Source organism: Crassostrea angulata, chromosome 6 (genome assembly GCF_025612915.1).
Source record: "Crassostrea angulata isolate pt1a10 chromosome 6, ASM2561291v2, whole genome shotgun sequence".
NCBI lineage: Eukaryota > Metazoa > Mollusca > Bivalvia > Ostreida > Ostreidae > Magallana > Magallana angulata.
In genome coordinates, this window is record NC_069116.1 from 4227816 (window position 1) to 4242112 (window position 14297).

At 33.6% G+C, this 14297-nt stretch overlaps 1 protein-coding gene across 1 annotated transcript; it reads left to right on the plus strand.

Moving 5' to 3' along the window:
- The first annotated feature begins 1936 nt into the window (after positions 1-1936).
- Positions 1937-12750, plus strand: LOC128189549 (probable cytochrome P450 49a1). The gene is made up of 10 exons (XM_052861204.1): positions 1937-2075; positions 6302-6449; positions 7979-8204; positions 8424-8605; positions 8811-8998; positions 9104-9265; positions 9694-9857; positions 10390-10471; positions 10741-10947; positions 12202-12750. The coding sequence occupies exons 2-10, from the start codon at positions 6302-6304 to the stop codon at positions 12397-12399; spliced, it is 1557 nt and encodes a 518-aa protein (XP_052717164.1). The 5' UTR covers positions 1937-2075; the 3' UTR covers positions 12400-12750.
- The last annotated feature ends 1547 nt before the right edge of the window (positions 12751-14297 follow it).

Here is a 14297-nt window from a genome sequence, read left to right on the forward strand (position 1 = left end):
TGCATTTAAGAGAATCAAAGCGGGAAATAAATATAAACAGTAAATTCAGATGGTCCTTTGGTGATTCAAACGGCTATGAATTGAATTAAGTTACGCTACTTGCATTGCAGATACAATAATAATAACAATGCCAACATTATATGCTCCGTGACGTGAACATGGTTGGTGTGATACTATAGTATAATATAGAAACAGCAAGACTGAAATCTACACGCCCTGTTTATCGATTGGTAAAACCTACAGCGACCTAAGAAAAATGACGGACTGCACGAAATATTCCTGATGATGTCCGACTCATAGTCCCATGGGAGACAATTTGGCTGTTTCTTTCAGCTGATATACTGATTAACATTATATCAGTAATTTAGTGAATTCTACTAACTTTTTACAATCAATTTATTGATTTGTTTAAATAAGATGTAAATATAAACAATGAAATACTTTTTTGATTATTCTTGCGGGTTATGAAGGGGGCAAAATTGCAGAAAAAAAGTTGATTTTTTTCTTCAATGTCGCCACTTTCATATCCCGCAAGAATCACCATAGATAGCATTTTATTGTTTAAATAAGCTCGACTTGAGTCCCCACGAATGCAACTACAACAAGTACCCTGAGAGTATTGCATAAGCAATACACGTCCCCTACCAATCGCAACTTCTCGGGCCTTTCCGGCAAGCTCGGAAAAACACCTCGAATGTATTACCTTGGCGTCCATAACAGCCCCCCTTTTTGTAAAACTTGATATAAATAGAACACATTTTACGATCTGTTGAGATGTGAGCTATACTTCATTAAAGTAAACGATATACACTAAAATATAACACAGAAGCGACATACAAGACTGTGTAGCCGATACTTATTTTAATGGGAAGCGACTCCATTTTGTATAAAATTCTAACATCCGGTGATGTTAATACATTCGAGGTGTTTTTCCGAGCTTGCCGGAAAGGCCCGAGAAGTTGCGATTGGTCCCCTACCGGTTTGTGGAAATTGTGAAAACGATGCACTGTTATGCAGAATATCGAACCCGAACATTAAAAAATTGGAATATAAAAAATTAATTTTCTCGAATTAAAATATGTCAACCAGACGCTACAAATGTGTAAACTTGATCTGTAGTTTGACATTTTGAAGCTGTTCAGCAAATTTCATATTATTCCTCAAACGCATGAAGAAAAAAAGTGTGGAAAACTGAAGTGGGACAGACAGACGGACGGACAGACGGACTGACGAATGCAGAGGGAAGCTATAGTCCCCTCCGGTGAAAACCGGTAGGGGACTAATAACCTAGTCAGTTAGACGTTCCCATGCATTGACACGGGTACAAAACTACAACTTCTACAAGAGTATGCAAAATGCCAACTCTACAGTCTGTCCCAAGATATTTTTGCCGCATATTTCTTAAATCATTCGATATTTATAAATACCTCTTGGTTCAGACGATTTTCATTCAATAGTGTGAAAAAATCCCAAGATTTCACCTTTCAAACGCCCCCTCTAGCTAGTCGGGTATCAATACACGGCTAAAAATAAAAAGTCTACTGGAATGTTCCATTGCTAAGGAGATGAAGACGCCCAGATGATAGCGTTGAAAAATTGCGCAAGGCGTCCCGATTACTTCCGAATGGAGAAAAAATATCAACATTCCCCATTATAAATCTCCGTAGGAAATCTCTTTTTCGTTCCTGTGAATTTTTACGAGGAAAAAATGATAATGTGTGAATGAAGTTATCTTGGAAGTTTTCCCTTTCATCGATTTCAATTGCACTCCTGTCACAGATATGTGTAGTTTTATAACAAAAATTGTTCAAATATGCAGCATAAATATCTTGGGACAGACTAGCAGGAAATGACGCCCATTTACGCAAATACAAACAACTGTGACAGTCATTCATAATTATGATTGTAACCAATGTATTTGACGTTTATTAATGCAGAAGATACACGCCTTATTCAATCGCAGAGTCCTTCTGCCATTGGCCGAGGAGTCTGGATATTAAACATGCCGTTAATTAGCCGAGATGAAATAACCAGGGGATCAGTCGGTCTCTCTGAAGAACACGTTGTGGTATAAGGTAAGTGGTGGTTTTTTTTATCTGTATATTTTTTTTTAGTTTAGAGATTTAATCATAATTAAGCATATCCTAACACCATTAATTGATAAAAATGAAATTTTAAATGTGATGTACACGTAATGGACCCAATTTATTTGGAAATTTCTTTGAATGAGAAAATGTTATCAAAAGTACAAGAACATGACATTAAAAATAAATACAAGTAGTAGAATACATGTATAATTTAAAAAAAATTGATAAACGCTATTCATTTAATTTAAAAGCATTGCTATTATGTATTGTTACGTCAATATTTCTGGATTTTTGGTCATTTTAACAAAGTGTATTTAATAAGGATTAAAACAGTGATATCTAATATGTACCCGTAATTTTATATATACAGCATTAAATAATGAATAAAAAAACGACTAATGTTCTTAATTGATCTCAAAGGGAAATTCCAATTAAGTAAGCCAGCATAACATATAACATGACTTTTTATATTATTTGCCTTAATTTTTTTTAAATACTACAATTCAAACATAAGCAGTCGGCACATCACGTATCAGGAGAGCAAATGCAGGTTTTTTGGTGTTGTTTTTTTTTCACATAATAATATAGGACCTTTTGTTTGCCGTACACAGGCCAATGTTTTATTTTACACTCATTGTAAGAGGGCGAATCTAAGTCTTGCTGAATAGAAAACAATTTTTCTTAAATGTGTTGATGAGAAAAATACTGTATGTATTTCTGAATGTGTCTGTGCGAATTCAAGACGGAGCGAAACCGTATGCAAGGGAAGAAACTCGAAAGATAAAAACAACGGGGAGAAAATGCCACAATATACAGTATTTTTTAATATATAATAATTTAAAAAAAAATAAACATGTACATAATAAATCTATTTTTAATTACTTTATTGTACCAGGCTTATGAACCTTAACAACTTGTTAAAACAAATATGTATAGTACAGAAAACACGCTATATCACAACAAAACATGGTATAATAGCACAACAAACATGGTATAATAGTACAACAAAACATGGTATGATAGCACAACAAACATGGTATACTAGTACAACAAAACATGGTATAATAGTACAACAAAACATAGTATAATAGTACAACAAAACATGATATATTAGTACAACAAAACATGGTATAATAGTACAGCAAAACATGCTATAGAACAGCAAAACATGGTATAGCACAGCAAAACATGGTATAGCACAGCAAACATGGTATAATAGCACAGCAAAACATGGTATAATAATACAACAAAACATGGTATAATAGCACAGCAAAACATGGTATAATAGCACAGCAAAACATGGTATAATAGTACAACAAAACATGCTATAGAACAGCAAAACATGGTATAGCACAGCAAAGACTGGTATAGTACAACAAAACATGGTTTGATAGTTCCGCAATACATGGTAAAATAGTACAACAAAACATGGTATAGCACAACAAAACATGGTATTATAGTACATCAAAACATGGTATAATAGTACAACAAAACATAGTATAATAGTACAACAAAACATGGTATAATAGTACAACAAAACATGATATAGTACAACAAAATATAGTATAATAGTACAACAAAACATGATATAATAGTACAACAAAACATGGTATAATAGCACAACAAAACATGATATAGTACAACAAAACATAGTATAATAGTACAACAAAATATGATATAATAGTACAACAAAACATGGTATAGTACAACAAAACATGGTATAATACAACAAAACATGATATATTAGTACAACAATACATGATATAATAGTACAACAAAAAATGATATAGTACAACAAAACATTGTAAAATAGTAAAACAAAACATAGTATCGTACAACAAAATATAATATAGTTCAACAAAACATGATAAAGTACATCATGACATGCTATAGTGCAGCAAAACATGGTAAAGTCCAACAAAATATAGTATAGTGGAACAAAAATAGTATAAAGCAGCAAAACTTAGTATAGTTTAACGAACACGGTACAGAAAAGTATTGTATATAACTATAGCATATCATATTTATAGCATACCATACCATATCATACCGTAGTATATAGTATAGTATAATACAGGACAGTATATACAGGTGGTTGTATTGATTCAACAAACAATAAGAAAATAATAAGGTTGTACACGTGTGTCCTTTTTCATAGGTCAAAACTGCTAAACTAAGCCAAAAATTAACTTTTTTAATCATATATTATTCTGGCTCATATTCATTTCTTATTCAAATTTTGCAATATTTATAGATATTTGTGACAGATCCAATGATCGCATATCTATAAAGACTGATATATTAATAACAGTCAAAAATGATGATTTATTTTCTAATACAAACATTGGTAGTGAAGCATGTACTTTAAAGAAAAAAAAAAAAACAAAAGTTTAAAGTTATTACTAAGTTAAAATTTGAATCTGATGCCTAAATTCATGACATTCATATATCTATATCAAATTTTTCGTAAATTTATTTCCTTACAAATGTCTCATCATATTGATACATTATATTTTTTATTTTATAACGATACCAAAACAACATAGCATATAAGAAAGTAGTGGCTTAGTAAACAGTCTACCCCTGGCCAATTACATCGTGCACTGGCATATTTACAAGTTTATTCACAGATCCAACCACAGGTAGAAAACAGGTAGGATGCATGTAACCGAGGGTTGAATAACTTTACGGGTAGAGGTCAATGATCTGAAGTCTGGTATGTGAATTGATAAACAAGGGCATAGACTATCGACTTGCCGGTCTGGACGAAGCTTACGTATATACATTTAGGAATGATTAAACAAATACAAGTATGAATATGTACATCGTCTACGTACACATATAGCTAAATTTCAGCAACGAATAAAACTATTCACAGTATAATTTATTTCTATACAGCTTATCTAGGATGATTAAAATAGAATTGCAGAATATCTTATTTCAAATTTAAAGGTATATATGTGGCGTATTTGGAGTAAAAATTTTGACATGAGTTTGAGTAAAAATATACATCATGCTTCTTTTAATTAGACGTTTCACAAACGCTAGGCCCTTAAAACATGTTCTTTCTTTAGTTATTGTCTCTAAACTTTGCTACACATCTGATGAATATTAATGTGATCCGCCTTTTATAACGCCATTGCGCATGAGTGCGGGAAAACCTAGTATTGAGAACACGACGGAAGAAATTAGAATCACCTATTTCATGTCTTAAATTGGATAATTCTTATATCAGATGAGCATTAGTATTCCGATATTCATTCATGTAGAACGATATAAATTGTTTATTATTGTGTGATAGAAATGAAATACGATTTTAGGATCATCGAGACGGTAAACTGGGTAAATATCCCCTCTCCCTGGGGGATGCATGTACTGAGAGTGTTTATTTATGCTTTATTCAAAAATTCCTCTAAACGAAAATCCACTTGTGGTTTATAACTTATAAAGAAAAGACATGGAACACATGGAGCACGAACCTAACTAGCAAAACCCCTTTAATTCCTATTCCATCAATCTACATGGTCTCCGATGACAATCTTCACTTTGTCCCTATCCTTTTCAGTCTGTTTCGGGGTTTTTTTTTCGTTGCCAAATCTATCAGACTTAACGGTATTATCGTTCTCGTCGTCGTCACCAAATGAATGTCACGTGATTCATTTAAGGCGGGATAATTCAAATCTTTAGTATTTTTTACCGTGCCGGTAAAAATTAAAAAATATATTTTTATTTTTTGTGTATCTTTGTAATGCGATTGAATTATAAAGCGTAATTTGTGTGAAAGTTCTATCTTTTAGTATAGAAATGAAGCAAATAATCAGATCGTATCATTGCTTTTCACTACAATACGCCACATATACCTTTAACACTCTTATGATATTAGTCAAAATGTAATTGTACAGTACGCAAAAAACTAAATACTAGTAGTCAGTTGTATTAGTTATGCTATTTTTTTTGGTGTCCGCTGCTTTTTTCTATTGCCTTGGAACGCGTAATTTTATTATTTAAGTCCAACATTTAAACATATCTTTAACAAACGCCTCTCTACTAATTGAGTCATCTTATAAGATATCTACAGATATAGTTTTAAATACATTAGTTTCTTTTATTTATATAATTAATTGTATTTGATGTCGTTTTGAGAATATTTCTGCTAGGGTGAAACATCTTCAATTTTGTACTTTAAACATAACAAAGTCCGGTATTTCCTGCAGATGACCCTATTTACTCCACGACGAAGGATGTTTAACCACGCGTACCAGGTTGTTAAGGAGAAACCTAAATCATTTGATGCCATTCCCGGCCCCTCGGGTAGATATAGCCTGTCTTACATAGGGCATGTCTTTCACTTCAAACCTTTTGGTAAGTTTCTATTTTTTATCAAAATGGCCTGAAAAGAACAGAATCTAGTTGGACCAATTCATGGAGATTTTATACTTCATAATCATTGGTAAGTTAAAGATATACCATATAATTTTAACTGTTTTGTGTAAAGTATTCCTTGTTTTGGGTTTACGATCCCGGGTTTAACCTCACGAGACAAAGTCGAGTGAGGTTTCCCGGGTTCGTGAATCCCAAACCATGGTATAATTTACACAACACTACAAAACAGTTAAACTATCTTAAATGTATGAGATATCTGTTTTATCCTATGGTTAATATATTAAATCGCTAAACATTTGTCTTAAAGCACAAAAATATCCCACTGAGGGCCCCAATATCTACGTCACCATCATTGTATCTTTTTCAGAAAATGTGCAAATGTTTGTGTAAAAATGCGCAAATGTTTGTCATGTTGACCTAGCTGTAATTCATTAATTGCAGTCAAATTGACTATTTATAGTAAATCTACATGCATATCTGGGTTTTTATAAGTCCATCCTGTCACTTTGGCAATGGAAGCATCATATATATGTTAAAGAGACAGTACAGCTTAAAGGGACATGGTCAAGATTTTGGTCAAACTTTATTTTTCTGTTTTGATTATTTACAATACTTTAGGAATGCATTTCTAATGATCGAATGAAATTTGAGAGTCAAACGTTGAGATATAAGCAAGATACAGGGTTCACAGTTCTTTTTCATGGCTCACAGTTCTCATGTCCTGTTTTTGTTTATGTAGGTTCGATATACCAGTATAAAGTCTTTTTCAATCTTCTTATTTATTTCAAGCACCAATAACAAATTCTAACGTTTTAAACATTAACATAGGTCTAAAACTGGGATTTTTACTTCAATATTCATAATGTAAACAAGAGCTTTGTTTTCATAGCAAAGAATTGTAAGCTCTGAAATTAGCTTAAAACTCAACGAATGACACTCAAATTCTGGTTGCCTATTAAATAAGCCATACTGAAGCATTGTAAACATTAAAATCGAAAAATAATTTTGGCCAAAGTCGTGACCATGCCCCGTTAAAAACATGCTTGTTTTACTTCAGATATACCCATTGTATCTATAAGAAATAGGAAATAACGTTGATTGTGACAGTTCAAGTACAAAAAAATCCCATTCAAGAAATAAAAAAGACATTTTTCTATCAACAAACCCGTACAGGAGAATTTTTGCAAGCCCTACATGGGTTTTGTTTATAATAAATACGCATGCGTCATGGTATAGAAGGTGGAACCCCGTAACACGTTGCGATTTATATAATTATGGACCATAAATAATTCATTGAATTATAAGGAATGAACTCAATGTCTACCTAAGTTATACTCGTATAACCTGGGTTGGAGCAATACTCGTATAACCTGGGTAGACATTGAGTTCATTTATCAAATATAATTTGCTACGAAGTATGTGAATAGTTGCGTATTTCTTCCCTTATCTTTAGTTTATTAACTCATCATATGGTGAATAAGTACAAGTCATCTGATCACGTGTTGTAGGCCGGTTTTTACCGAGCACTTTCACCGAGCTCCTCCGATACCTCCGCCGCGAGCACGGTCCTGTGGTGAGACAGAGGCTTGGCCACCAGTGGATGGTTTTCCTGTTCAATCCGATGGACTTCCAGCGACTCCTGTTCCAGTACGAAAAGTACCCTATTCGACCGACCCCCTCACTCATGTGTGTTTACGCCCAGAGAAACAACGTCCCGTTAAGTATGGCGTTTCAGTAAGTTTACCTTTGACTTTGTCGACATAATTCTTGAAAGTAATGAAGTTGCAATAATTGAGTTAAGCCAAATATCTGATCTAAAGTTAATATTTCTTATCATACGACAGATATTTCAATAGCAAAAAACTGACATTTTATGTACAACAAAATCATATAACATAAGTATACAATATAGAAAAGAGACTGATATTGCATATTTTTTTTCCAATTGAAAAGAAACAATGAAAAATGGATAAAACTACGACAGCCCATCCAGGAACTTATGCTCAAGCCTAATGCTATTTCCAGACACTTCAGATGGATTGTTGAAATAGCGGATGATTTTATAAAATTCCGGATCGATGGAAGCAATCAACTCCGGGATACGCTGTCTGAGCTGACACGACTATCAGCGGAGAGTGAGTAACCGCCAGTCCCTCATTCCTCGTCATAAAGTGGGCCACTTTTTGATTCAAATTTTTGTGTATTTTTTTTTTTGAGATATTGTTTACTATAATACTAGACAGTATTTCTCAATCTTGATGATGGTGAAAAATTAACCTATTTAATCAATAAATAATGCTTACATTAAACAGACTTCAATTGTAAACAAATATTTTGCAGGTTCTGGAATGCTTTGTTACAACACAAGGCTGGGTTGTTTAACAAGGGATCACCAAGAACTACTCTCCAGTATTCGGGACGTCCACTACTTTCTGGGACAGTCGTTTGATCGATTCCCGTCCTACTGCTTTTACCCCACCAAATTCTACAGAGATTTTGAACAATTTTATGGCATTGTACGGAAAGCGGTGTGTATAGCTCCTCCAGTTATCTTTCTTTTTATACAACATGCATCCAGAAATGATTTCAGAAAGATAGATAACCCTCACTTGTATTGTTTTTACCACAGCTAGACTTCGGAATTCATGGACGACTGTCTACAGACGATTAACTACAAGCTTGCTCTATCTGTTAAAGACTTCACGTTTATGGAACAATTGCTATTGGATCCCAGAATGTCACGTGACGTCGTGGAGAGCGCCATCACGGATTTGTTTATTGCAGGGGTGGACATTGTAAGGAATCACTAAAATACCATAAAAATACTAAATAAACATTTTCTATTTATCTGGTATTCTTTTAAAAAATTCAAATAATATTTATGTACACTCGATTTGATTCTCTTCTTTGTGAATCAATAACCGTTATTATTATACCATTGCTCCAATATGTGATGAATTCTGTAACCTGTGAATTTAAAGTTATGTTTTTTTGGCGTTTTTCATTTTATGCCTTCTATAAATATTATTCTTGCATTTATTGTCATTATAAAACTTTCAAAAATCATTTATGAAAACATAATATAAACTTCATGTACATGTAAGCTCGAAATTAAGGCATTAAACTAAAAACATACTATTTTATTTATCGACACTATCTATGATATTGCTCGATACTTTACCCCTGTAAACTTTGGTGATATATTAAACTTACTCTTTTTTAGACGGCAAACGTCTTGTCGTTTGTCCTTTATGATTTGGCCAAGAATCCTACAGCCCAAGATAGACTACACACAGAAATAAGACAGAGGTGTGGAGATGGCGAGCTGAATGAGGCGATGTTTGCTAACATGCCGTACCTAAAAGCTTGTATCAAAGAGTCACTGCGGTAAGACTTACAGGCAATATCTCAACCTCCCGCAAAAATCTTAAAAATGGAGGATTTATTTTATGAACACTTTGTACTTATCAAAAAAGGGGGAAAGGAATGTCATGTATTCAGAATTTTTAAATGATTAATTCAAAGACAACGGTTGTTTCTTTAATTTATTTGATATACTCATTGGTAGTACATGTAAGTAACGATGTCTGATCAAAAGGACAGTCAAGTACAATTCTTTTGTATACAACTTTGGACATAATCTTACATGCATAAGCTAGAAATGTGTATTTTCTTAAGGTATACGGTCTTGTTGAGTGTTAAAAATGTGTGACCACTATATTAGTCAAACATGATTTATTTGTCAGCATCAAATTCAATATAGCATGATCAGAAAGTCATTAACAGTTTAGCATTGCTTGTATGACCAGTTAATTTTTTTTTCAAATCTTTAATACGGATCTGCGATAAAAACATAGTTGATGGTTGATCATGAACATCGATGATCATACTTGTATACATTTTGTTGACTTTGTTTCAGACTTGTGCCCCCTGTACGGGACGGTATTCGGAGAGAGGTTGAGAGGGATACAGTGGTGGCCGGATACTCCATCCCTAGTGGGGTAAGCGGATATAGGTGGTCTCGTGTCAAATCGTTAAATCTCAATTTTCTTGGTGGGTGTAAATACAAAATTCAATATATGACAACAGATCTCATAGAGTACATTTTGTACTTACATACAACCAACTGTAAAGTAAATTCAACATGTATAATATAAAGTTATTATAATTTTACAGTTATTTTGCCATAATCAAAAGATTTTATCAACCATACTAGTAGTATCTCATGTTGAGGAAGTACATGTAAAAATAATAGTACTTGTCCTTTTAGACGACTTTGGTATTGTGCAACAGTGTTATTTCGTCGGATGAGGACCATTTTCCTGACCCACTAGCCTACATCCCCGAGAGATGGTTACGGACCCCGGGGACACGGGCCACCATTCACCCATTCGCCGTACTCCCGTATGGTTTTGGGAGAAGGAACTGCGTGGGGAAAAGAATCGCGGAGCTACAAATGCATGTATTCATTGTTAAGGTATTAGTCATTATCGCCTTTGATAGCAACCTTAGACAAATTGTTGGTGTTTGTTCATAATATTGATTCTATTTCCCCACCTCAAACTGTAGGATGACATCGCAAAAAAGGAAACAACTGTGTCTAATCTTCAAATAAAAAATGGTGTGGATCGTAGTTACTTTACCAAAAAATAATGAGACGAAAAGAAAAATTAATTGCTTCTTAGAAAGATGTACGAAACTTAGTTATCCTGTACAGGTAACTTGTTTAATCAAACTTATTTTTAGATATAGGGTTTATTCAAGAATTAATTCAGTTCCACATTTAGATAGATAACAAACTAAAAGTATAAGATGATAATGATCCAAGCCCTGATACTTCATCTACATTTGTGCTTATAAAACTTATCATACAATTTTTGGAGTCCAGCACGATTCTGATTGTTGGCATATATTGCAGCATCAAGCTCTTACAACTTTTCATAGTACATGCTTATGTTAAATGTAGCTTTTTTAAATTGTAGAGAAATACTATTAATATTCGTAAATATTAGAATTTTTAAATGTCTTGTGTATTTTTTTACAAAACGTTCAGGTCAATATTTTTAAAATATGTTTTCCTATTTAAAAATATTTTATTCGATATACAGAATCTATGATTTGGCTTGTCAGATGAATTCTTATCTTATCATTTGCTTTCAGTAACTGATAATTTTCTGATCTATCTAATATGACGTGGTACTATGAATAAATGTACAGTGTAAATGAAATGTAAATAAAGGCTCCCTTAAAATGGATTTTATATCATTTTTATATAGAAATTAATTTTGCTGAAATTCTTTGTTTTATAACAGTTGATGTAATAGAATAAAACAGTAATATAATAATGGTGTTGTTCCTTCAACAAATCTTAAACAAACACGTTTTAAGATCAAATTCACTCATCAGACCATAACAACTTGAGAAATTTATCATTATCCATAATGGGAAAATGAATTTTTCAAATGGACATTACATTCTCTTGTATAAGCAAAATGTTTTAAACAGATCGCAAAAGAATTTTAATAAGGTATTTTGGTTAATTGTATCTTCCTAAGTTCTTCTTTGATTAAAATATTAAGTATATTTTGCATTACTAACTTACAGTGTTAATTTTCTATATGACAAATCTGTTTATGGGGGCTAATTTATGTTGAAAAGAATATTATACGTGCACCATTATTCTTTAATTAATGCAGCAACTCCTCTTGATTTTGACCACTGTTGATTTCAGCTTCTTCAGCGCTACTCTTTGAGTCTTGCGGACCCGGAAGAGGAACTGTCCTACCACTACATGTTGTTTGCCACGCCCTCTCGGAAGTTCTCGATCCTCCTACAGAACAGGCTCCAAAGCAGTGATGACGTAAACATCTCACGCCGGAAGAGACCCTGTCAGTACCAGCATCCAGAAAGTAGTCCTTTGTCGTTCTGACACTGAATAAATCAGTGAAAATTACCATGTGATATTCTGTAGTATTACTTAAATTCCCGGTAATTCCGTGCAGAACTCTTCTCATACTAGAATCAGAATTGGATTATCTTAAAATAGTTTGTTTACTGAAATGTACAATTTACATGTGTTAAGATAATGTGTGTTTGTTCGTTGCACTGAAGTGCACAATCTCAATTTTCATCGAGCGAAATGGTAATAAATAGTTGTGTGTGACGTTTTAATGAATTTAAATACAGTTATTGAGAACAAGAGTCTTACTGAATTTGTAGAAGATTTTAACTGAACTCAGTACAAAAGAGCGTTTACTTACTATGAGCGCTTTTCATAGTGTTGTGAGATCGAAACGTACTATATATGTGTGCCAATTTTTCATTGAGGATTTGAAGTAAAAAAAACATCAAAAAAATTTGTATGAGTTGAAGAATTACAATGTATGCATAAGTTCTCCCTACAGAAACACAGAGATACATGAAGAGATAGGCGAGTTTGTTTGGTGTGTCTGTCGCCGGAGTGGAGCGTCTACGCGGGCCGTAATGAAGTGACGACGACTGCTTTCTTTTAACTGGCTTCACATCCATCATCTACATAAAGCCCCTTACTAAGCACCCCATTCACAGCTAAACATTCATTTACGGATTATTGGATTTGACTAGATAACTTTTCTTGACGATTGATTTCCACATAACACAACTATACCAACATCAAACCCCTTCATAATTTATAAAGATTTTCATTTCTGATTCTCAGCGGGGAGCTGGGTTTAATATTCTTTTTATAAACTTGTCAATTCACTGGGATTCATTTTACTCTTGTCGCCTTACATTGAACTTCAATAACTCCCATTCTGCAGCATTTGTAAATTTACAAACCAGCGGTACGGACCGCAAATTCATGTCATTCAAGCGTTTGTAATTTGTGTAAAATATCCTTCATGAAAGAAGAGCTTATGAGACCGCGCCTGGATGCTGTCGTCATCATTGTGCGTGCTGCTCGAACTCTCGGCGTGACATGTCTGGGATTTCGTTGGGAGTCCGGTGAAGACGAGAGAGACCGAGGGGTGTGCGGAGGGGCAGGACCCCCACAGGCAGGGACTGGGTCGTCTACATGAGCTTTCCCACTTTTAAATATATTCAATGTTTTAACATAAATGTTTCCACAGAAAAAAAAACCCATAACGGTATCTTTTCAAGTGAACAAATACAAAATACCATCTATTTAGTTGAACATATAAAATAGGATCTGGTCCAGGTTGTGATTTCTAAAGTTATCCTTTTACAAACGCCTTTCTGTTGCAACTACGTGATACTAAGGTTAGTTGTGGACCAATTAATCAAAGTTGACAGCAAAACAATAAGTAATTAATCAAGGTGTATCAAGGGTTTTGTTACCCTTTCTTGATTATTTGTCTGCGCATGCTCATGGTACATATTTCACTCTGTATAATCGATACCTTTGGTTCTTGCTAGATTATGGAAACATCATAGTAACATTACAATGCTTCATAATTCAATCACAACTTTATTACAAACGTTATTTTTTCAGTTATAATTTCAATGATCTTTGGGTTGACTGACATTTGTCTGTTTAACCAAGGAAATGCAAGAAAGTATGACCTCGACTTTTTTATAGAAAAAATCATCATTATTAAAGATAACCCTCCCGCTTTCGATTGGTGAATATTGTTCAAACATAAATGTAAACCTTGCTTTATTGACAGATAGAGTAAGATGCGTTCGTGGTTGATTAGATTGATCTTGTGATGTTTTAATCTGCTTTTCTGGCCTCTTTATTTGGTACAGATATCAATTACCCCCGCCTTTGGTCTGTGATATATGTACGCCGTTTTCTTTCACTCTACAGCTCACTTCCTTTGAGTT

What these genes read in the sequence shown, in the direction of transcription:
- LOC128189549 (XM_052861204.1), top strand. Translation starts at nt 6,302, where the DNA reads ATGACCCTATTTACTCCACGACGAAGGATGTTTAACCACGCGTACCAG. An exon ending in ATGGCATTGTACGGAAAGCG is followed by an intron (nt 8,999 to 9,103) that starts GTGTGTATAGCT and finishes TACCACAGCTAG; the next exon opens with ACTTCGGAATTCATGGACGA. An exon ending in GATACTCCATCCCTAGTGGG is followed by an intron (nt 10,472 to 10,740) that starts GTAAGCGGATAT and finishes TTGTCCTTTTAG; the next exon opens with ACGACTTTGGTATTGTGCAA.